General features: G+C 33.8%; 1 protein-coding gene across 4 annotated transcripts in view; it reads right to left on the minus strand.

The window, feature by feature from the left end:
* Positions 1-1,233: 1,233 nt before the first annotated feature.
* Positions 1,234-23,404, minus strand: part of MATR3 (matrin 3) — a 29,531-nt gene continuing 7,360 nt past the window's right edge. For 3 of the 4 annotated variants that reach the window (XM_032425036.1, XM_032425037.1, XM_032425038.1), the window contains exons 2-15: positions 18,774-19,863; positions 13,854-13,915; positions 12,832-12,873; positions 12,376-12,488; positions 11,508-11,560; positions 10,946-11,071; positions 10,238-10,363; positions 9,883-10,050; positions 8,279-8,410; positions 7,779-7,822; positions 7,308-7,683; positions 4,939-5,305; positions 4,344-4,465; positions 1,234-2,320 (exon numbers count right to left, since the gene is read on the minus strand). In XM_032425036.1, the coding sequence (XP_032280927.1) occupies positions 2,270-2,320; positions 4,344-4,465; positions 4,939-5,305; positions 7,308-7,683; positions 7,779-7,822; positions 8,279-8,410; positions 9,883-10,050; positions 10,238-10,363; positions 10,946-11,071; positions 11,508-11,560; positions 12,376-12,488; positions 12,832-12,873; positions 13,854-13,915; positions 18,774-19,685 (2,694 nt within the window). In that variant the 5' untranslated portion in view covers positions 19,686-19,863 and the 3' untranslated portion in view covers positions 1,234-2,269. The remainder of the gene's footprint in view (positions 2,321-4,343; positions 4,466-4,938; positions 5,306-7,307; positions 7,684-7,778; positions 7,823-8,278; positions 8,411-9,882; positions 10,051-10,237; positions 10,364-10,945; positions 11,072-11,507; positions 11,561-12,375; positions 12,489-12,831; positions 12,874-13,853; positions 13,916-18,773; positions 19,864-23,404) is intronic. The other variant, XM_032425040.1, reaches the window with a different exon arrangement.

Below are 23,404 nucleotides of genomic sequence, written 5' to 3' on the forward strand. Positions count from 1 at the left end.
AATAACGGTATTCTTCCCCTGTAACTCTAATACCTGCCATTAATACTTAATAGGGTGCATTTTGTGTTCCACATCACTGGGTGAGGAAAGCCATCCCTCTTAGAAGAATTCAAGAGAATGGATATAACCTAAAAAATTTCCTTAGAATTTTATTATTTAGACTCTACAGGAAGTTAGTGTACTCTGTGGCCAGAAATTCCTGTTCCTCATTAATAAAATTTCAAATCAAACTTTTACAATATAGCTAGCCAACTCATGCCTTTATCAGTCACGATCAAATCCCAAATTTACCAGCAATAGGCTTAAAAAAATAATAATACATACTCAAGGTGTTTTTAAAGGTTTCCTTCACAGAGGATTAACCTAAGATTAAACTGAAGGCATTTTAAAATGATACTGGTAACAACGTTCTTCAACTTTATACCAGGTTTAAGTGAAAACATTCCTATGAAAAAAGGTTTGCCATAATCTGGGAAATACTAATAGCTTATTTATGAAAATTTTTGCTTTCTAAATGTTATCAAATGAAGATACTGAACTTTCTCTTCTACAGCTTGCTACAGCCAACAATGTCGGACCTATGAAAAAAAGCTATCACTGACAGGAAACAATTAGGGATTCCAATACACACACGTTTTCTGTTGCTTGCTGTTAGTTAACAGTTGCAATTAAACAAAAGTGGGTAATTAGTAAAGGCCAATATTAAACTGCAGAAATAAACTGGCGAGGATTTTTTGTGCATGTCACATTAAGAAAATGTTAACTGCCTTTCAGAGATACACCATGAAATTTTGATATATCCCTTAAACACATTCAGACCTAAGAGTTCCAAAGAGAATTCCTATTAAGTTCTCGTTTTTCTTAAAATTAAAAATGTTTTTTGACAATAGGTAAATCCCTTACACCAAGAACCCTGAAAGATTTTGAAAAGCTGGTAGAACTAATTCTTGATATTCCATGTTATTTCCAATTTTATTATTTGATACTTAGACAGGTCTAAACATGAGCTTTTGCCATTTCTTCACCCTTAGCGTTTTAACCTCCAAAGGTTTTTAAAGACCACGAATAGCCCGATTTTTATGTAACAGGAACAAGAAATCCACCAGCACCAAAAACTTTAAAACTCAGATCTTTAGTAGCAGTCTTTAGAACACTCTAGATTAAAAATGTAATAATTTGTTAAAGCATGCAAAAAAGTGTAACAGTGAATAAAAACCACAACTGACAAAAATATTGGTTAACATTCCAAACATGTATAACCAATGAACATGGCCTAGGTTTTTTTTTATTGGTATTCACTTCAGAAACTTGAATCCACAGATATAAGCAGTATATTACCAGAAAGTTACAAGTAAACACAGATTATACATGCAAATTTCTGTTCACAAAGGTCACATGTGCAGGTATATGAATTAGAAGCGTGCGTCTAGATTATGGCCAAACTGTTTTTAAAATGCAGAAATGTAAAATTACATCTTGAAATATGAAGAGATGGTCTACACACTTCAAAAATCAAATGTTGCTTATACCAGATGTATGACAGCTACAGGATTCAAGTGACAAGCAATAAGATCTCAAGAAATTAATACTGCTCAAAGAGAACGGGAATATTTTTACATTTCACTGAAAATACATTGACTACTAGAATACGAAATCTAGCAGGAACTTAGGGGAAAAAATTACAAAAATCTAAAGCCAATTACTTAGTATTTCTTATTACCTAAACAACAGCATGACATTAAAAGAAAACTGCACCTGCTTTTTAATTGCCAATCTCATATTAATGAAGATCTCCAAATAAAAAGCAACCCAAAAAGCTTCACACTCCAAATGAAAAGTCTGCAAGGCTCAGATTAAAATGTGGAATGTTTCAGATGAAAGTAATAAAAATACAATTGGTTTTGTTCTTTATTGAATGGAATCAAAAGTTTTGACATTTCTTTGAAGCTTGGAACTAAATTTCATTTCTCTGAATGGATTCTACATCTTTTTTCTTAGTGGTGCAAGTTGTCTTAAGTAGCGAGTCAGTCTCTACAAAGTACTTCGGTCTGTTACCATTCTGATAAAACAAAAACAATTCTTCATTAACTTAACCGTATATGTATTTTTGCTGTAACACTTAACACATGAACAGACATCTATTATTTTTCCACTAAAACAAAAGAGTACAATAGTTTTCTTCTAACTATCAGTATTGTATTTAAAAAAGGTTAACATTAAAAACAAAGAACCATTATTTTCTTTGAAATCGTTAAGCTTCTTGCCCATCTTAAGCTTCCTTCTTCTGCCTGCGTTCTTCTGCCAATTTATTCAGAAATTTCTGAAAAGAAAAAAAAATTACAAGGATTAAGTCACCTAAGAAAAACTAAATGGATGAACTCCAAAATAAAATATTCTATCCAAGTTTATGAATTTGAATGTAATTTAACTGTAACATTATCAGTTGTTTGTAAAGATTCAGTTATTCTTAAGTCAGTATACAAAACTAGATCACAGTACATAAGACATAAAAAAATGGTAAAATGTGAAAAGATTATTTCAACTTAAAATTAACATTAATTTACAGAGATAAGAAAACAAAGATCATACTTGCATAGAAGAACTGCCACTGCTCCAAGAAAATTACATGCGTTAAAATAACATGTGTTTATTCAAATAGTGCATCTTCCATTAAAGTGGGGAAACATTTTCTTAAAGGTAGTAAATATTTTGTCTGTGGGCCATTCTTTATTTCAACTACTCAATTCTGTTACAGCAATAAAGGCAGCCATAAACAATACTTAAATGAATGACTACGGCTATGTTCCAAAAAAACCCCCACCTCACCTACAAAAGCAGTGACCCCTGTATTCCACCTGTAATTTCTAGAGTTCTTGGACATATTAAGACATTAATAAGTAACCCTCCCCCCCAAATCTAAAACACCCGAAGTTTCTTTACTTCTGGGTAGAATTTCTCAACTCTATAGTTACTCCCAATTGATGAGAGGGTTAAAAGGCATTGGAAAAAACACTCAGTAAAGTATCAAGTTATTTATCATTAGCAAAATATTATATTGCATAATACATTTTAGTGAAGTCGACAAAGTTCCTTTAAAATAGGAATAAGTAAGAGAGCCGCCTCCAATAAACAAATGAAAATTAGAATAGCTAGAAAATATTAGATAGCATATCATTTATAAAGTATCAAGCATTAAGAGACAACTTTTGTATTTCAATACTCTTCCATGTAATACACAATTTCTGCTACTAATGGAATTAAACCACCATTTTTTTTTCATATGCTAAATGCAAGATACATCTAGGTAGCAAAGAACACCTTCATTTGATTTCATCGGATTCATCTGATTTCATTTCAAACTAGTGACACAGCCAAGAACTGGCATTATTTCCTAAATTCAAGGCTATCTACCCCCCCCAGGCTATCTTTATCCATCTAAATCAACACACAGAACATGTTTGATAACGGAATACTTCAATAGCTCTCTACTATAAAACAGTGCAAAAAACCAGGTTATTTATAATTAATGAGTTAACTCCTTTCAAGTTTTTCCCTAGTTATCTGTTTTAATACTCAGTCCTTAAAGAAGTCAGTAAAATACCAAATTTCAAAATATCCAACTAGGAATTTGTTATGTTTCATTATGTTTTATTTACTCATTTATCCTTATATCCCACTGGTCATAAAACTCAAAGAATATCATTATTAATACATAATTTAATGGCAATATAAAAATCATTAAGTATGAAGGGACATGGCACTTCACAAAGTTGAAAAAGCTTCTTATTATTCCACTTGGCTTTCAGGCCTCCAGAATCTTCCAAATAAGAGAAATTATATTCCAATACCCATTTGGGAATATTTAGATAACTTTAATTATAACAGAATTTATAACATGGCTAGAAAATTATTCAATTATTTAATTAGAATGTACTATAGAAAAAGGCTCAACAGAAGTTCCTAGAATTCATTAGACTGCTTAAGGCCCATCAACAAAGAAATGAAAGTGTCAGGGGCGCCTGGGTGGCTCAGTTGTTAAGCATCTGCCTTCGGCTCAGGTCGTGATCCCAGGGCCCTGGGATTGAGCCCTGCCTCGGGCTCCCTGCTCTGAGGGAAGGCTGCTTCTCCCTCTCCCACTCCCCCTGCTTGTGTTCCCACCCTCACTGACTGTCTCTGTCAAATAAATAAAATCTTAAAAAAAAATAAAAAATAAAAATAAAAGTATCATCTCCAGGATAAGGCATTGTGATGGGTCTACAGAAGGTACCATACACATTTTACTTTGCATAAATACACACGATCTATTTTCATAAAGGGACTCTCCTCTTTCGATTCAGCCTTACCTTTAATTTCTGATAATGAGGAAGGCTGCTGCAATGAGTATTCTTTGCAACTTCTTCATTTGTATAAAAGAGTGAACACAGCTTACAGTAAAACCCTGTTTTAGGTATCACATAGTCTATACCTAGAACACAAACATACATTCTTACAAATTTAGTAAATCGAAAATTTTAATTAGTGTTCTCAAATCTTTTTTCCGTCATTATTATGTGAATGAGATAATATTTGTGAGAAGTCCAATATAACCTAAGCTAAAACAAAACAAAAACCGTATCATTAGTTAATTGTACTTAACTGATGTTTAAGGTCCCACCTAACTGTACTCTTAAAAGGCAAAAATATAAAAGATTAAAAAAAAAAAACAATGTGAAATACTCAGAAACCTTTATGTGGAGAAAGAACATATTGTGAAATGGTAACAAAAGATAATACAAAATGAGGAGAGCTGGTTAAGTGGAAAAGAAAGAATATATCAATTAAGATTTACAAATTGTTCTGCAGAGAAATAAAATTTAAAACGGTATCAGAGTTTATGTAAGACCAAGTACTAAGAACTTGGGAAGGGTGAGAGGGGAAGAACAAAGCCTTAAATCTCACCAACAGGAACATTGGGCTGATATGGTCCAATTCTATACTCATCTGGGATTGTATAGTCCTCCTTGTTTTCATCACTTTGGCCATCTGCATTTTCACTTGTATCTTTGTTGGGATCATCAGCATTCTCAGCAGGTTCACCGCCTGGTTCTGTATTTTCCTCATTTTTAATTCCATTTTCCAACGCTGCTTCGTTTTCTTGATCAAGTTCCTCGATCTTGTCCACCTTAATTTCAACCAAACCATCATCATTTTTGTCACCAGATTTAAATGCCATGCCCGATTTACGAAGTTTCTGAAGTTCCGAATCTTCCTCATCACCAACCTCATCTAGAGTGACAAAACCTTCCATACTCCCTGGGAAACGACGCTGTTAAGAAAGACAAATTTACTCTGCAACAATTATCCTGCAGCATCCCTTCCATCTGCTTTACTTGAAGGGAAAGGGATAGCATCTTTGTCTTTATTCATTCTTTCAAAATACTTTTTCCTTTCTCTCCCAAAATCACTGTCCTTTTTTTTTTTTTTAAACAGCTTTGTTTTAAAACTGTATAATTAAAAGCTTGCCTCACATGAAGAGCAGAAAATAAATAAGGACATTGTATTCTACACTTCTTAAAACTATTAGGCTGCAAGGGACTATATCAAAATGTGATTTGATAAAAGTAGTTCAATGGTATCCTTTGGAAGATAGTATCTTATGATACAACTGTTATTTAGAGAACACTCAGTCTAAAGTATGTAGTGGTTAAAAAAGGAAAAAAAAAAAAAATCAAGCTCTGGAGCATGACTGCCTATGTTTAAATTTTGACTCTGCCGCTTATAAGCAGTATGACCAAGGACAATTTACTGAACTTGTCTATGCCTAAATTTTCTCATTCATGAAACCAGGTTAAGAAAGATAGGTATCTACTGCTTACAGTTACTGCGAGGATTAAGTTTATTAGCATACACAAAGAGCTCATAAAAATGTATAGCATGTAATAAGTATCAGCTCTTAAGAGTGCAAACATATTATACGACAATCATCCACTTCAGCCAGAAAAATAACTTTAAAACCAAGTTATGTCTTGACTAGGCGCCTGGGTGGCTCAGTCGGTTAAGCGTTGGCCTTCGGCTCAGGTCACGATCCCATGGTCCTTGGATCCAGTCCTGCGTCAGGCTCCCTGCTCAGCAGGGAGCTTGATTCTCCCTCTGCCTCTGCCCTTGCCCCCTGCTCGTGCTCGCTAGCTCTCTCTTAAATAAAATCTTTAAAAAAAAAAAAGAAGAAGAAGAAGACTGTTATGTGACCAAGCCATTAAAATCTGGAGGCTAAAAATTCGTCTTCCAATAGTTGAACATTGGTTACAAAGGACCAATGGACCAGGAATACTAAGATCTCATTGAAAGAGCCATTTAACATAAGGAGCTTCAAGGGCATTTTAATGTTCTAATCCTTAACACAGATATCAGTACACCATGGTCTTTTACTATTCTTTATGCTATGTATATAATTTTATATTTGTATTCACCTTATATGCTTATCTGTGACGTGTGTTCTAAGAAAAATGTTTTAAAAGCTACTGAATTATCTAATATAGCTTATGTTTCTTTCTCAAATAGGAAAATTTAAGTTTAACAATTTTTATTTATTTTTTAAAAAGATCTTATTTTGGGGGCGCCTGGGTGGCTCAGTTGTTAAAGCGTCTGCCTTCGGCTCAGGTTGTGATTCCAGGGTCCTGGGATCGAGCCCCTTATCGGGCTCCCTGCTCCGTGGGAGGCCTGCTTCTCCTTCTCCCACTCCCCCTGCTTGTGTTCCCTCTCTCGCTTGCTCTGTCAAAATCTTTAAAAATAAATAGATAGAAAATAAATAAAAAGAAAGATCTTATTTTTAAGTAATCTCTACACCCAACCTGGGGCTCAAACCCACAACCCCAAGATAAGAGTTGCATGCTCCACTGACTGAGCCAGCCAGGTGCCCCAAGTTTAATAATTTTTAAGTGAGTGGCAAAATGTTTTAAGTATCTTGGGTCAATTAACTTATTATAAACTCGTATCTCCCATCTTTTTAAAAACAAGCTGGACTAAAAGGCTGCCTACCTGTACTTATACACTACCACTATAATACACAAATGTAGATTTAGGTCTTCCTCCTTCCTTAGTAAAAATTTCCTTCTGTGAGTTGACACTTTTTAACAACTATTATAAAAAGTCTTATTTAACCTATTTATTGCAGAGTTTACTTTTAAATATTTATATTATGGTTCATGACTGACTTTTTCTAATATAAGTGACTAATTCTCTTTAATCTGACCCTGCTAGTGTAAATAGTATGAAACTTTTATCTGATCTAGTTTTCTATCAACACAGGTCAATATACAATCTTCCTTTACCTTTTTTAGCTTTTTCTTTGCAGCTGCCGAAGCACTGGCATTTCCGTCTTTTTTCACAGCTTTGTCCGAAGGTTCCTTTTTCCCATCAGAAGCCACATCACCTAAATTAGCAAGATCTGTCTCATCTCCCACTGAACTGCCACTTTCTAGCAGTGCTGCTGCTTCTTCTTCATCTACAAGTAGCTCATCTTCAGATTCAAGAAGCATGTTAGGTTCTTGCTCAGCTTGGTCATCCTTTGTATCTTTTTCACCATCTTCACCTGATTTCTCTTCTTGTTCTTTACCTTCAGTTGTACTTTCAGTCTTCTGGGAACCATCAATCTTGGATTTCTTATCGCTTGGAGATTCTTTGCCATCTGGAGAATAAGATCTTTTCCTGAAATCAAAAGGATACCCCCTCAATTAATTCTCCTGAGTTGGAAAACAAAAGGTGAATATACCAGTATATATACACACACAAAATGAAATTACCGAGATTTATCTTTTTTCAGTAAGTCAATGCCTCTGTTGGGAATCTAAAAGACAAAATTTTGTATCAGTTAAATAAATGTATTAGAATATGCTCATGTGCAGATTATATAATTATGCAATTAATTAATAGTTGAGGAACATTCTTTATATCAACTAAGCTTATTCAATCCCAGTAACCATACCTAAGAATGTAAGTAAGCAGTTCATTACAATCAACATTTCAACAGAGCATAGAGCCAGTGGATAGTAAGTATTTTGGTAGCAGAACTCAAGTTCAAATAAAATCTTAAAATAGATAAAAGCAATAAAGGCATTTTTAACGTAACATCATTAAAAAAACAACAACAACAAACTTCTACTGAAGAATACCAGGGGAAAAAAGGTTGCTATCTTTAAATAACCAAATCCTATATTCTTAACAAATAAAAGTATTTAAGAATGTCGTGGCTTGAAATATGTGAAACAAGCTTTATAACGATGACAAATCCATTACTACATACCCTCAGTACCAATTTTTTATATTTTTCAGACAAGTCTACTTTCACACATCTCCCCTGAAACCAAAGGGCCTTTTTCAAACAGTGGTCAACCATTGCCATTGCATCTTCTCTGGTCTCCATCTCAATAAAGGCCTTAAAAAAAAAAAAAAAAAGCAATCAGCTTACAAGGTATTACTTAATACTCTAAGAAAAAATTAACTTAAAAAGTCTGGAAAGATACAAACTCAAAATGCCATATACAAGAGTTAACAACAACAAAATAAAGATGCTTTTTTACTCTGAATTTTTATTTTTATTTATTTTTTATTTTTTATTTTTTTAAAAGATTTTATTTATTTATTTGAGAGAGAGAATGAGAGAGCGAGAGAGAGCACATGAGAGGGGGGAGGGTCAGAGGGAGAAGCAGACTCCCTGCTGAGCAGGGAGCCTGATGCGGGACTCGATCCGTAGACTCCAGGATCATGACCTGAGCCGAAGGCAGTCGCTTAACCAACTGAGCCACCCAGGTGCCCACTCTTGAATTTTTAAAACGAAAAACCACAAGTGATTATAAACTGGTATTTTTTGCAGACCAATTTGGCAGTATCAAAGTAAAGAAAGTATGAGGATACAATATTCTAATTCTGAAATTTATCCTTCAATTACATGATACAAATATGTAAAAATGTATATGTTGCCAAGTCCATAGCACCAATGGTACAGTCCAAAAACCTCTAAATATCCATCAACTCAGGAAGTTAAATTTGTTAGTTTACTCAATGGAATCACATATAAAGTGGAAAGCAACAGTATAATGTAATACCACTTGAGGCAAGGAAGAAACAGTATACCTACATCCACACACGGGGAGATTTTTTTGGATGCAAACTTGGAATACCATCTTTACTTTCCAGTTTATAGTTTCTCAGTATTTACTAACTGTTTTACACACTGAGAATCTACTGTGACTTAAAAAAATATCATTTATCAGTTAGGCAAGGAAAATTTAAAATTTATCTATGAGAAGATAATTATTCTCCCTTTATTAAAAATGAAGATACACACAAAAAACCTTGAAGCACTGAGAAATAATCTTAAAAACTTTTTATTTTTATTTTTTAAGATTTTATTTATTTGAGAGGGAGAGAGTGAGAGAGAGAGAGTGAGAGAGAGAGAGAGAGAGAGCATGAGAGGGGAGAGGGTCAGAGGGAGAAGCAGACTCCCCACTGAGCGGGGAGCCCGATGTGGGACTCGATCCCGGGACTCCAGGATCATGACCTGAGCTGAAGGCAGTCGCTCAACCAACTGAGCCACCCAGGCACCCTCTTAAAAACTTTTTAAAAAATTTTATTTAAATTCAATTAACATATAGTGTATTATTAGTTTCAGAGGCAGAGTTCAGTGATTCATCAGTTGCATATAACACCTAGTGCTCATTACATCTCATGCCCTCCTTAATGCCCATTACCTAATTACCCCATCCCCCACCTCAGCAACCCTCAGTTTGTTTCCTTTAGTTAAAAGTCTTTTATGGTTTGTCTCGCTCGCTCTCTGATTTTGTCTTATTTTATTCTTCCTTCCCTTCCCCCATGATCCTCCTTAAAAACTTCTACATGTGGTATTACCTGACTTTTCATCCTCATCAGTATATAATTTTTTATTTTTCCATAAGGCTCAGCAAGCTTGAGAACTGCACTGTCAGAATAGCCAGAATGAGGTAAATTGCTGAGATGTATCACACGTCCAAGCTCCTGCTTTTGATCAAACTTCTGGTCTGGCTTCCCCTCAGGTTTCTAAATAATAAACAAGCACACAAATAAAAAAAGGCAAATCAAATGGTGACAGGTATGCTATAATTATTTGTTAATAGATAAGGTAATTCTAGTTATTAGCAACAACTTAAAGTAGCTAAAGTTAATAAATATTAAAATGATGTATTAAATGGTTTGTGGTACAAATCTGGAAAAAATCGGTAATTACCTTTATTCTTTTATACTTCTGTGATAAATGAACTCTCACTGGCTTGCCAAATACTAATGCTGGTGTGGTTGTATAATAATCCACTGCAGCTTGAGCATCCTCTGTAGTTGCCATTTCAATAAATGCCTAAAATTGGACAAAATTATCATTTCTGAAACAAAAGAACAATGCCAAGTCTTTCTAGATATATTTAATCATTAGAAAGCATTTTTAAGAGTCTAAAAACAGAACCAACATTGCTAATTTGCTATTATTTATTTATTTAATTATTATGCTATGTTAATCACCATACATTACAGTATTAGTTTTTGTAATTTGCTATTTTTTTAAAAGGTCATCTCAGATTTTACTATCTTCATGCTACTCAAGTGTCATTATGTCTACTGTATTTGAAACAATAATTTGGCACCCATTTTGGTAAAAGTTTAGAATGGCTTCTCAAATAATTATCATCCTTTATAAAAGAGCCCTTAAAATAATATAATGACAATTTTACTGCTTAAGGACCACAATTAATAAATTTACTAAATAATCCATTAGGCTGAGAAATTAATGTTATTGACATACTTCAACTCTGCTTTTTTCTCTATTAAATTCCGTATTAATGATTTAAAATTATATTGAGTTCTTTTTATAATACAAAATCATGTAATTCCTTCAGGAAATATATTAGTAATGAATAAATACTACACTTATTTCAACTCATACCTCATTAATTTTATTTAGAATCAGATGATTTGAAATGACTCCAAACGGTTCCACCAGCTGTAATAGTTGATATCTCAAGTTTTTCCCTCGCTGAAAATCCATGATGTGAACAACTCGGCTTGTTTCCTATCCATTAGGAAAAAATCAAGTCAAGAAGTCTCTTTAGAATCAAGATGAAACAAGTTATATATTAGAAGTTTCAAGTCTAAAGTTAACCACACCAGATTAAGTATTTAAAACTACTCATTAACATTCTAGAGAATTTTAAAACTACACAGGAAATCAGATTCACTGGGATATATCCCAAAGTTTCAGAAAGCCTCTGCAGTTATTTTTAAATAGAATACTGTACACATAAATGGGCAGCAAAATTTGGTACACTCAAGGTGAGATCTCTATACTATGGTTATATGAAAAAAGTCATGTAAAAGCCTGATGGTTTTTAAGCAATAGCAGTCTTTCTATAATAAAGAACTACAATACAGGTTCAATTTATAGAAATCTCGAAGTTAAATTACATTTCCCCAAAAAACAAAGTAAAAGAAAGAGCTGTATTACTGACCACTCTGCCTTTCTGCATGTGTCTTGGTCCTTGCAGGTTCCCATTTCCAGCACCTTTATGGAGAAAAAGTGGTTTTTTTAATCTTATAATAAATATACTTAACAGTTTTTTTTTTTTTTTTTTTTTTAAAGATTTTATTTATTCATTTGAGAGAGAATGAGATAGAGAGAGAGCATGAGAGGGGGGAGGGTCAGAGGGAGAAGCAGACTCCCTGCCGAGCAGGGAGCCCGATGCGGGACTCGATCCCGGAACTCCAGGATCATGACCTGAGCCGAAGGCAGTCGCTTAGCCAACTGAGCCACCCAGGCGCCCTATACTTAACAGTTTTAAGTGAAAAATGAGACATCTTCCTTTTTTAAAGATTTTACAGAGAGAGAGAGAACACACAAGAGTGGGCTGGTGGGGGGGCAGAGGAAGAGAAGCAGACTCTCTGCTGAGTGCAGAGCCTTACAAAGGGCTCCATTTCAGGACACTGAGATCATGAACTGAGCAGAAACCAAAAGTAGGGACACTTAACCAACTGAGCCACACATGCACCCCTCTTTTTCTTTTCTCTATTTAAAAGTAGGTTCTACACCCAGCCAGGAGCCCAATGCGGGGCCAGAACTCACAACCCTGAGATCAAGACCTGAGCTGAGATCAAGAGTCGGACGCTAAACCGACTGAGCCACCCAGGCGCCTCAGGAAAACAGGACATCTTTCTAACACAAATCAGAGGTTACCACAAATATAGTAAGAACCATGTCTTCTCATGTGATACGATGTTATTTTTGGATAGTTTTTCAACAAGCCTTCTTTTACCTCTAATCACTGCATTTCATTTTTATGGTAAAAGCTCTTAGGGAAAGGTAACAAATTTTATAATCACCCAGATTTCCTCTTGGTCCAACTGCTGGTCCCCCAAGATGAAATGAGGGAGGTGGAGGTCCCAGAATTCCTGGTGCTGGGTTTGTAGACTGCTGCAGCATGAATGGATCACCCCTAGTAACGTGAGACATAAAATGTAATGAATGACAAAGAGGTCCATCAGAAATAATTTAAGATTTATTGTTAAAATACCCCTTTAGTGATTATAATTCCAATCGTTGTAGGCATTTATATGTGTGAAGTAACTAGGGAAAAAGCTATAATAACAATAAAATAAAAATCACTAACATAAAAATTAGAATTCTAAAGATTCTTTTACCCACAGTGACTTATACCAAACTCTCATACTTAATGAAGATACTCAGAAAACATTTTTTGTTTATAAATTTTGAAAGTTTAACCTGAATTCCTTATAATGATCTCCTTTATAAACAAGAGCTTAAAAATTTTAACTTACATTGTGTGTCCTGTATCATTGTCAGGATTCCATTCTGGGTAGCTTTAAAGAGACCAGAAAATTAACTTTAAAATAAAACTGTCCTTTTCACAAAATAGCCTTGTTTGGCCTTTAAAACAGAGTTTATTTATTAGTGAAGTTATAGGAGAGTCTAAGTGTTAGAAATATTACAGTTTAAAACATATCATATAGATACTTCCAAAAAAACCTCCAGAACTACAAAATAATCCAAATGAACAAGAATAAACTTGTTCTGTATTGAAAATGTAGGTAATATATGTTGAAGTTTAATTTTTAAATTTATTTGGTAAGTCATAAGGAGGAAAAAGTGCTGCATGGGGAATTGGAAATGTTGAGTATACAGGGAAATAAGGACCAACCACAGATTTTCCTTCTCCAATTGTAATACCAATACCAAAAACAGAGTTGAGTTGTTGACACTAGAAAGAAAAGAAAGCCCCAACAGAGCTAGACATATGTGAAAACTGGCATTCTAGTAAACAATGGGTATGTGTGTTTAGGCAGGGAGATGCTTTATGAATTCAATTCCATTCCAGCAGCTTAAAATCAGAACCAAAGGTAACTCAAAAGCAAAAAATATATATTGACGGATTCTGCTTGACAACTTGTAATTTCTAATGACTTTTCCCCTTTTCTCTATCTTCTATATTTTTAGAGCATGTATTAACTGTTATTGAAAATGCTTGAGTCAGAATATTCTATGTATCAAAGGCCATCTTTAAGTCTATTAAAAATTCTTGCAATTTGTAGAAAAAGAGCCATTGTTTATTTGTCCTACAAGTAATATTAAATAACAAAATACCACTATCACTGAACTTAATATTCCAAAAGAGAGATTCCACATCTAAACATTTTGTTTATAATTGGTAAACTCTGGTCAGTATCAACTATGCAGTGGTAACAATGTGCATATTACAAGCAAATGATGAACTCCCCAAAACCAATCAATGGCTGTTTCTGATTCACGGTACGGATGCTTTAAAGGTATTTCAAACTCCTACATTTCAAGAAGAAGCTGGCATCGACGACTGTGACTTGCTCCATTGATATGTTGACTCCACTCCTGCAGCAAAGTAAATTAGTAGAATTAACAAAAATAAAGCTAAAATATTTTCATTTGAACCAAACTCTAGGAAGTTAATTTATATGCAGTATGACAGATGGTAGAAACACCTGACCATTCACTAGTCACAATGAATTAATTTAAAACCATTTCTCTGAATCCTTGTAGCATGATCCTGCCCTCAAATACGCCATGCACATTCTTGGAAAAACTGGATAACTTGGTTAACATACTAATAGACCTGACAGGGAAGAGATAGAGTTAATAAAGATCAAGAATAATAACTGACCTTGAGATCAGCTAGACATACTATTCTCTGCTGTGGACCAAATTGGATTATATATATTGTATCATTAGAACTGCTTTTATATAACTCTATGGTAAAATATCCATGCTTCTATTTTTCTAGAAATGTTATAAATGTAGTTAAAAATAGACTTTCATCATTTTATCCAGCTTTGAGGCATGTTCCAAGTGTACTACAGCCATGAAAAGCTAAGATTCAACAGGAATGGCTTTTCTAGAAAATGCTCCCCATTTATCAAAAAACTAAGCTCCCATTATATTTCCCAAAAGTAAAAAAGCAAATTTCAGGAATGTCTGTTCCAAATTTTAGGGAGCGGAAACACTATATTCATCGATATTTGTTCTCCTTTGTGGTTATTTTTAATTTAAGGGATTAACTTCTTCCCTATTTTATGCAAATAAGCTTTCCTTTTTAAAAAATGCACATATAAATGATCAATGTTTTAGACAACTGAAGAAAGAGGAGTTAGGAAAAGTAGGCTCTGCAGTCAGACTGCATTCCATTCCCAAGGTGCCACTTAGTAGACATGAATCCTTGGTATGTATTATTGAAATTTACTATGATTCAATACTCTCCTAGGATTTTGTGTAAAGTGAATGACTAAAGGTAAACTGCTTATCAGAACATTGCCAGGCACATAAGAAGTGCTCAAAAAAGAAAAAAAAAAAATGAACTGTCATTACACTGCTTATAAAGCTATCTCGTTTTACAATTCCTGCTTTACAAGTACCGTTGTTTTACAAATTCCCACAAAATGAGGCAAGTTTTGTCACATCCACACTACCTAATACATTGTATTTGGAATATAAAACAGGGTCAGGCAATGTTTTTAAAAGGGGGTCTCACTTAGAGCTGAACTAAAATAAGAAACCAAATTACAAGAGATACCTTCTTGAAAAGCTTCAGAATGGTATTTTATAAACCTAATTAAAAAAAAATGGATTTATATTACAACAGCTTACAAACTTCCTCTGCCCTAAAAGAATTAACTAAAATCCTGTGAAAGAACTATGGAAGCTGTATCTCAAATCTAGATTGTCTTTTAAAAATAATGGCTAATAGCTAAGGAACTTGAAATCTCTCCAGCTGGCTCCACAACCAGTTATTTGGGATATAAAAAGTTTGTACTTGCAAAGCAACAGACCACTGACTTATTGGAGGACACTTTTAAAATGGCTGTTAAGAAGAGGCGCCATAGGTAAAGTTCACAAAATTCGTTAAGAGGGATTAAACAAATATCTTAACTTAGAATTTTCTGAACTAAAAATATTCAGATTTTATTTAAAATGTCCTTGAGAAGCAGTGTGTTGGGAGAGGAGTAAAAGTTACCCTATTAGGCACGTTTCTAATTCATAGGAGATGGAAAGGGTATCTAGTTGAACAGAAAACTATTTATATCCAATCCTCTATGCTCTTTAAAGTTTCAAACTTATGGTAAAAGTGTAGCTGGTCTTTCAAAGTACTAGAAGGAAGGCCAAGATCAAAGAATTATTATGTACCTCCCAAACCAACCCATTCCTAATCTGCACTACACCACACCGGATCTTTGGTTTAAAGTGAGGATTAAGAGTCAAAAGGGTTTTTAAAAAACCTATATCCTTGATTCTACATTGAGGTAGCTTTCACATCAGATTAAGGTAAAAGGATTCACGTTTTGAATGTAGAAGTTCTATAGGAAAACTATATTCACCTTGATGTCTTTGAGATACCTAAATTATATAAAGAAAGGATAATTTTGGAGAAGCACTTCTGGAATGGCAGAATAAAGAATTTAAGGGCTTCTAGAATAATACTAAAAGGAAAAATATGAACCCAAGTGACAAGACATGAAAAGGCTGTAGCGGGCACTTTGCTTTAAAGTGAAAAGAATTTGAGGGAAGTTTGAGGTTGTGGAGAAAAGCAATTTGACATTCTAAAATGACCTAGAAAGAAATAAAAGCAACACCATCACTGAAAGTCACTTAAAATATCAAATAATGATGACAAATTAGATCACGTTTTTCACCTAAAAGTTCCTTATTTCATAGTAAGATGAAGTTTTGCTCATGTAAGCTATTTAACACTACCACTCAGTGAAAAGAACAGATTTTCCAAGTTATGCAGCAATACCAGAGAGCAGGATTAAATGTTTAAAAATTTTCATTATCTACTTTCACCACAGGAATTTTCTCTCAAGTCGTTGTTTCTCTATCAGCTATAAAATGAGAAAGGACCACAACTAAAGGTAAATAATTATTTTTTCAATAACACAGATACCCAGAAAACATGAGCTATGTTAAGGAAACTGGAATACACTGAGAATCCAAGTGCTTAAACTTCTTTAAATTGGCCCAATCTACAAATATAAATTTTGTAAATCAATCAATCAATCAAAGGGCCTCAAGTAATTCTTAAATGTTCCCAATACTGTGGCATAATACCAAAACCAGCTAGGGCTTAAGCATTTTTACAGGTTTAAAATACTTCTTGCACTAGGCAGGGTATCTTACTCTTGAATCCAAAGTTTCATCAGATATTTTAAAACTGTTCTTTTGTTAATTTAGACTCATTTAACTATAGTGATTTATTAATATTATTGTTCAGGAACTAATAGGCAGCAAAATTTGGAGAGAAAAGATTAATCACATATAATACAGAAACTTTTCTCTGATTAAAGCCCTCTTGTGGTTTCCTTTTGTGTTCCTTTAGTGTTTTTCTATGTGCAAACAAGGGTAAATACGGCTCAAAGTCAGAATAAGATTTCCAGCAACAGCTCTTGATGTATGAGGACTCCATTAGCAAAGATTTTAAGTCCCTCAGAATCACTTTCATTTGAGACACTGTAGCTATTTTGCTTGGAATTTAGAGATCCTATCTGAGAACACTGATCATATTGCCAATTCTGCAAAAAGGCAAGAACAGAAAAAACTGAGTCACCAAAGTTTTGTGGACCTTTTCATTATATCAACTCCCAGCAGAGCTAAAACTTTATCCAACATATTTGGAAAAAAGACAACACTAAAGACACCTAGTAAATAAAATTCCTTAACTTTTATGAGTTTGGGGCTACGTCTTCAATAAAAATTAATCTAGGAATTTAAATTTAGCATCCAATGTTAGTTTATTTTATTTGGATTAAAGATTAAAATATTCCTTGTTTGTGCTGTACTTAAACTATTATACACTAATTCAAAAGATTTTTATATTATAGAAACACATAAACTTGGCTAAGAATTAACTTCTTAAAGACATTTTTCAAAGTATTCTGTAAATTCAAATAAAAGAAGTCTCTTAATTATCTGAGGCAAAAATACTGACATTGAAACAGAAAAGGGAGTGACTGGTAATACTTTTAAATAGAATATTAAAAACAAAATCACTCATCATCTATGATTTAGTTTACTCAAAAAAATCAAGTCACTAAAAAATGCATTTTAAAGGGAGAGATATGAAAAAGAAATGACCCTTCCAGATGTTACCTTAAAGAAAAAACCCTGAACAGTAATCATCAAATCAATTTCATGGCAGCAACATGGTAAGTAGAATAACTGTACAGCACATCAGGAAATATGGACGGTCAGAGAGCATAGATCAAGCTATTAGAGTGCTGTTATGTTGACTTTTAAGCCAACTGCACTATATATCGAAAAAAATTCAGTGAGAACGAGTAACATTGAAAACGGAAGAGAAAGGACAATGTATTTATAAGGGCATTTTGAAAAAGCTCCCATTTTGCTAGATGTGATAATTAAAGCAAAGGAGAATTAGATATATATATATATATATATTTTTTTTTTCCTCTCAAATGACTATACCAGAAGTCTAAGCCTAGTCAGAAAAAGAATATGCTTATGAGGAACATAGAGCAGGATACTGCAGTAGTTGATTTTTCCAAGTCTCTAAAGGGACAGATGCAATATGGGATAATAAAAAGTGAGTTTTGAAGTATGTTTAAGAAAGTTGTGGAAAAGGAGAAAAAAAATGATGAAAAATTTCAGTCATAGTATGAGAGTTTGTGTTAAAGGGAAATTAAAAAAGAAGAATGAACTAATCTAAAATATGAAACATACTGAAACAAACACCAGGGCTCTACATTAACTCTTTCCCTGTAGCCACAGATAAGGAAAAAAAGAGAATTGTTCAAGAATACATCTTTACTACATACAAATCAGCAATCAAGACAGATGGAGAGCTGAAATCTAGCATCCTGAATGGCAGAGCACATTGACTGCAAAAAAAAAAAAAAAATACTTAAAACAATTCAACAAAGCAGACAAAAAACCTGCTTAAATATATGGTTAAGAAGAACATATTGATGCCAAAAACCAACAAGATAATCCCAGTGGATGACAGCTTTGTGGCTAGAAGTCATCTAGGCAGATTATATTAATGTAAAGCCCTGGTTTAATGCTCAAAAACAATTACCTTCCAAATAAAGTGTTCTCAAAAGCATAAAAATTCTTGATCAACTCAGTGTCACCAGACTACAGAATTAGAGTAAAAGATATAGGTAAATACAGAATAGTCACTACAATGTAAAAGAAATTAGAAGTATCTGTTGCATTAACTCACCTTATTAGAATGAACTGGCAAATCACATATAGAGCACAGATGGGGATAACCCTTCGGTAAGAGTCCATGGAAGTCTTCAATATTGCTACTTGGAGGAGCGCCCCTCTTTTTCTCAAAGAGAGATCTCTCTTGTAAGGGGCCAGGACCACGTCCCATTCTCTCATACTCACTGTCAAATTTATGATAGTTATGCGAGGTCTCACCAAAAAAAGAATCATCCCTACACCTTTCTCCATCTCTTAATCTGTCATCTTCATAATCCATTCTGTCATAATAACCAGATTCTTGAGAACGACTTCCATGGTCATAATCAAGCACTGGGTTGAGACTAGGACCACGATCATCAAAACTATCTCTTCTAAAGTGCCTTTTTTCTTCCCAATCATCCCTAGGTACTCTGTATGGTGGTTCCCGTGTAGCAGATCTGCCATCTCTACCATAACTCAATGTAGGGCCTTCTTCAGTTCTCCTCCTTTTAAGCTGTAGAAGGATTTGGGGCAAATTCTCAGGAGTAATCTTGTCCTCTGGATAACGACTCAGTTCATCTAAGTCTCTAGCAGACAGACCAAAGCTGGCCAAAATGTTACTGGCCTGGTCTGCATCTCCACGGTGTTGAGAAGACAAAGGGAGTGGACCTCTACTTCCAATGTTAAATATAGACTGCAAATTATGGGAAGAAGTACTAGCAGAAGACAGTGCACTATGAGCTCCTTGTTGATTCAATGAAGAACTCATTCCAAGATTCATTAAACTAGCAAGGCGTGCAGTACCCTGGTTCATCCTTCCAAGAGATGCTGGCATACTTAAAGACTGGGTAGCAGCAGCAAGAAGGCCTATTCCTGCTGCAGACAGGTCACGCCCATGACCCTGCGAATCCCTACCGAGAGATGACTGCTGGAATGACTTGGACATTGTAGAACTATCTCTTGTCTAGTTTATAGACTTAAAAAAAATTTTTTTTTAAAGAAGGCCAAAAAGAAAGCTCAAACTAGCAAACTAGGTTAACTTTGCTTCAAAAAATGGTAACGCCAAGAAAAAGGATCAATAAGGACTGTAGAATCTTCTTCAAGCTGAGAACCAGCAGACAACTCTGTAGAAAAATAAGCAATTTTAGTCATAAATCCCTTTAAGTAGATGCTGTTTTTTTAGAAAAAAAACTTATGCATCATGTTGATTTAAAAAAAAACATTTAAGATCTCAAACTTACAAGGAATTTATTACATATCTTAAACAGATTCCAGATGTATGCAGAGCCTGCATATAGATATTTAAAAAGTAGTCTTTCATGCCAAAGTTTATTAAAGGGAATTCCATACTGAATTTAAAAACATTTCAATTGAAGGATTAGATGTCTGAGTACATCAAAATTTCAATAAAAATATAGATGGGTCTCTTCTTTTGGAAGAATAAAAATACACCCTATAGTATGATGTTTAAGTTCCAGGAGAAGACTAAAAACAAACAAAAAATCAAGGTCAGCAAGTCAGATGAATCAGTTGTATTCTGCTTTAGAAAATGAGACCTATTATTACTATCAGAAAGAACCAAGTAAAATCACAAGTAAATGAAGCTTAGGACCAAGTACCTAGGTATAAGATCTAAGACCAAACACAATAGTCGAGACCTTTATGCAGCAAAATCAATTTGAGGTAAAGACAGATGTGAAGAAAAATAAGTGACTTCCTAGTTTCAGGATTTCTGCACAAATTTAAGCCATACAACTAACTGCCTTCTTACTATCCATCCTGTATCAGGCAGTGCTTATTTCATTTCTAATATTAAAAAGTAAGGAAAACTAAATATGGTCAATATAGAAATAGGAGAACGCCAAAGAAAAAACCCAGGTACAGGAAGTATAAGTGATTTAAAAGAAGTGAAACTCCCCTCTAAGTTAGCATCCATCAAAGCTCATTTAATACTCTGGGCTACAGAACCTTCTAGAGCTCAAAACAGGTAAAAATGAAAATGGTATTGTGCTTACACAGATTTCTGTAAACTTTTCACAAGATTAGCCCATTCACCTGGAAATTTTAAATTCTGAACACAATCCCCCAAGATATGTTTCTGGATGAAATTACTGTCATTGTCTTCCTTAAATTACTATTTTATCTCAAATTGTTACAGATGAATTTGAAAAGCATTTACATATGATTCTCATAAAATATCAAATGACATACATAACAAATGTTCTTGATGAAATAATTTTTTATAATCACAACTATATACCAAGGTTAAGTCTAAAGTTGTTTGCTACATAATTCAATTAAGAAGCATTGCTCTCTTAAGTTTCATACATTTGATCACCCATACACCTAAACACTCGTGGTTTAATATTATTAAACTTTATTACATTAAAAACTGGGCAATATTCAATAGTTACAAGTCTATTATGGGACCAATTCCACCAATGATCGAATAAAGCAAGGGAACACTGGACATACAGTGATAGAGAAGTATAAAAAAAAGTTGCAGGCAAGACTTAGTTAGATTTTACAAAAAGATGTAACAAAGTTAAAAAGACACAGAAATGCTATCAGAGGTGACTGGAATTACAGAAGATGTTTTTGCACACCAAGAGAGATGAAACTGAGAAAAGATACTAAAGAAACTAGTTCTAGATGAGATATACTATATAAACTACTTACGCTTTAAGAATAATAAAGACAAGAGTAAGTGGACCTTTTTGGATGACAGTTTCCTTGGTAGGTCTTATAGAAAATGCCATACAGAATGGCAGCTGAAAAACTGCAAACATTAACGGACCCTCTAAATTTTCATGTATACTTTATTTTAAAAGATCAAAACCTTTAAGAGGGTTTTCTAAAACCAGCATTTCGAAGTAGCAATATTACTATTAATGGCAGTTTTGCGCTTCATGGTACAGACAAAGCTGTGTAATACAGAAAAGCCAGTTTTTTTTTGTTGTTTTTTTTTTAAGGACTAATCCTTTCCCTTAGGGAAATTATACAATAGTATTAAGAATATGTAAAATTTTTTAAATGATCATACTTTAAGGAAATGACTCTTGGATTACAGAGATCTCAATTACTTTTCTTTATAGCACATATGAAAAGGGTGGATCTGTAAAAGGAAAGGTTAAGAGAAGTAAAGATAAAAGATAACCTTAAGACAAAACAGAAAATGGATGTCAGGAAAACTGAGAAAAAGAGCAAGACAGACAATGTAAATCCCATGACAACTTGTAATCTCGTAAGACTAACCATAATTATTTTTGAGACTCAAGAGTTTCAACTTAAATGCAGCCCCACACAAAGACATGAGAACATTATTAGTGAAAAGTGACTTAAGTCAGACTTTTGACCGGAACACAAATAACCAAAGTCTTAATTTTTTTTTCATTAAAACAAATTGAGAGAAATCAGACATGACAGCACTGTTCAAAGAGCACTTACAAAAACAGTTCCATTAGTATCTTCAGTCAGGGATAATAAAATGACAAGCCATTTTAAAAGGCTCATTTAAGCAAGACCTACTGCCTATTAAGGTTAGCACAACAGTGAGGTGTTTACTAAATTACTTTTTAAAAAAGAGTAGCTTATTGTACTGTTTTTCCCCATATTATAAAACTGCCTTCCCATAGTACACTATACTACAGGGTAAGAAAGTTCAAAAATAGTTCCTTTGAAATAACTACTCTAGAATGTAATGTCAAAATCCAATTTATCCATTAAAATCTTAATGCCCATCAATGCAAAAAAACCTTTCACTTCCAAAAAAAGCAGCATCTCCACCCTAAAATCAGGAAACATGAGACAATTCTAAGTAATTAACCTGGAACTTAAACCTAGTTCATGACATAAGTATAAATGCTACTAAAAATGTTAACTTCACGGTCAACATCTGAATAACTGTATGTATGGTTAAGAAGTAAGTTTCACTTAGTAACATTCAAGTCTCTCCATTCCATCAATAGCTTTATTGGATTTACTTTCTTCAACCAAAAGAAGTGGAATACTAAAATACTACAGAACACGATTACAGCTTAACACACCCACAAAGTTCATGGTAAAGAGAAGCAAATGGTCATTCCCCATCTAGATTTCCTATGTAAAATAAGTTTGTCTCATTATTCATTCTTCCAGAGGATTATTTAGCAGGATTACTAAAATGAGCGTAAGAGGACTTTGGTTCTTTAAAAGATTACAGAAAAAAATCCTTCAGCTTTTAAATTCAAAATTTTAAAATGCTACGTCTTAAAGTATCTAACTACTATCATATCAAACTTTAGTTATGTTCTCAATTATGTGAAATAACCGCATCCTAAAAACAACTATTTTTAATGCACGTATAATCATAAAAGTTTGTAGAGATGCTTAAGGAAAAATATCTTTATGTTGACATTTTAACCCTTCAATCTTACAAAAACTTAAAAGCAACAGCTAGAAAACTGTAGCTTATAGTATTTTTCCCCCTTCTGAATTAAAAACACAAGTGGGTGTTAAGAAATTTTCAGATTTTGGGGCACCTAGGTGGCTCAGTTGGTTGTGTCTGCTTAGTGGGGAGCCTTGCTTCTCCCTCTCTCGCTCACCCTGCTTGTACTCTCTCTTTCATAAATAAAATCCTAAAATTTTTTTTCACATTTCCCAAACGTTCTATGAAAGCCAAACACC

Source organism: Phoca vitulina, unplaced genomic scaffold (genome assembly GCF_004348235.1).
Source record: "Phoca vitulina isolate PV1807 unplaced genomic scaffold, GSC_HSeal_1.0 scaffold32, whole genome shotgun sequence".
Taxonomy (NCBI): Eukaryota; Metazoa; Chordata; class Mammalia; order Carnivora; family Phocidae; genus Phoca; species Phoca vitulina.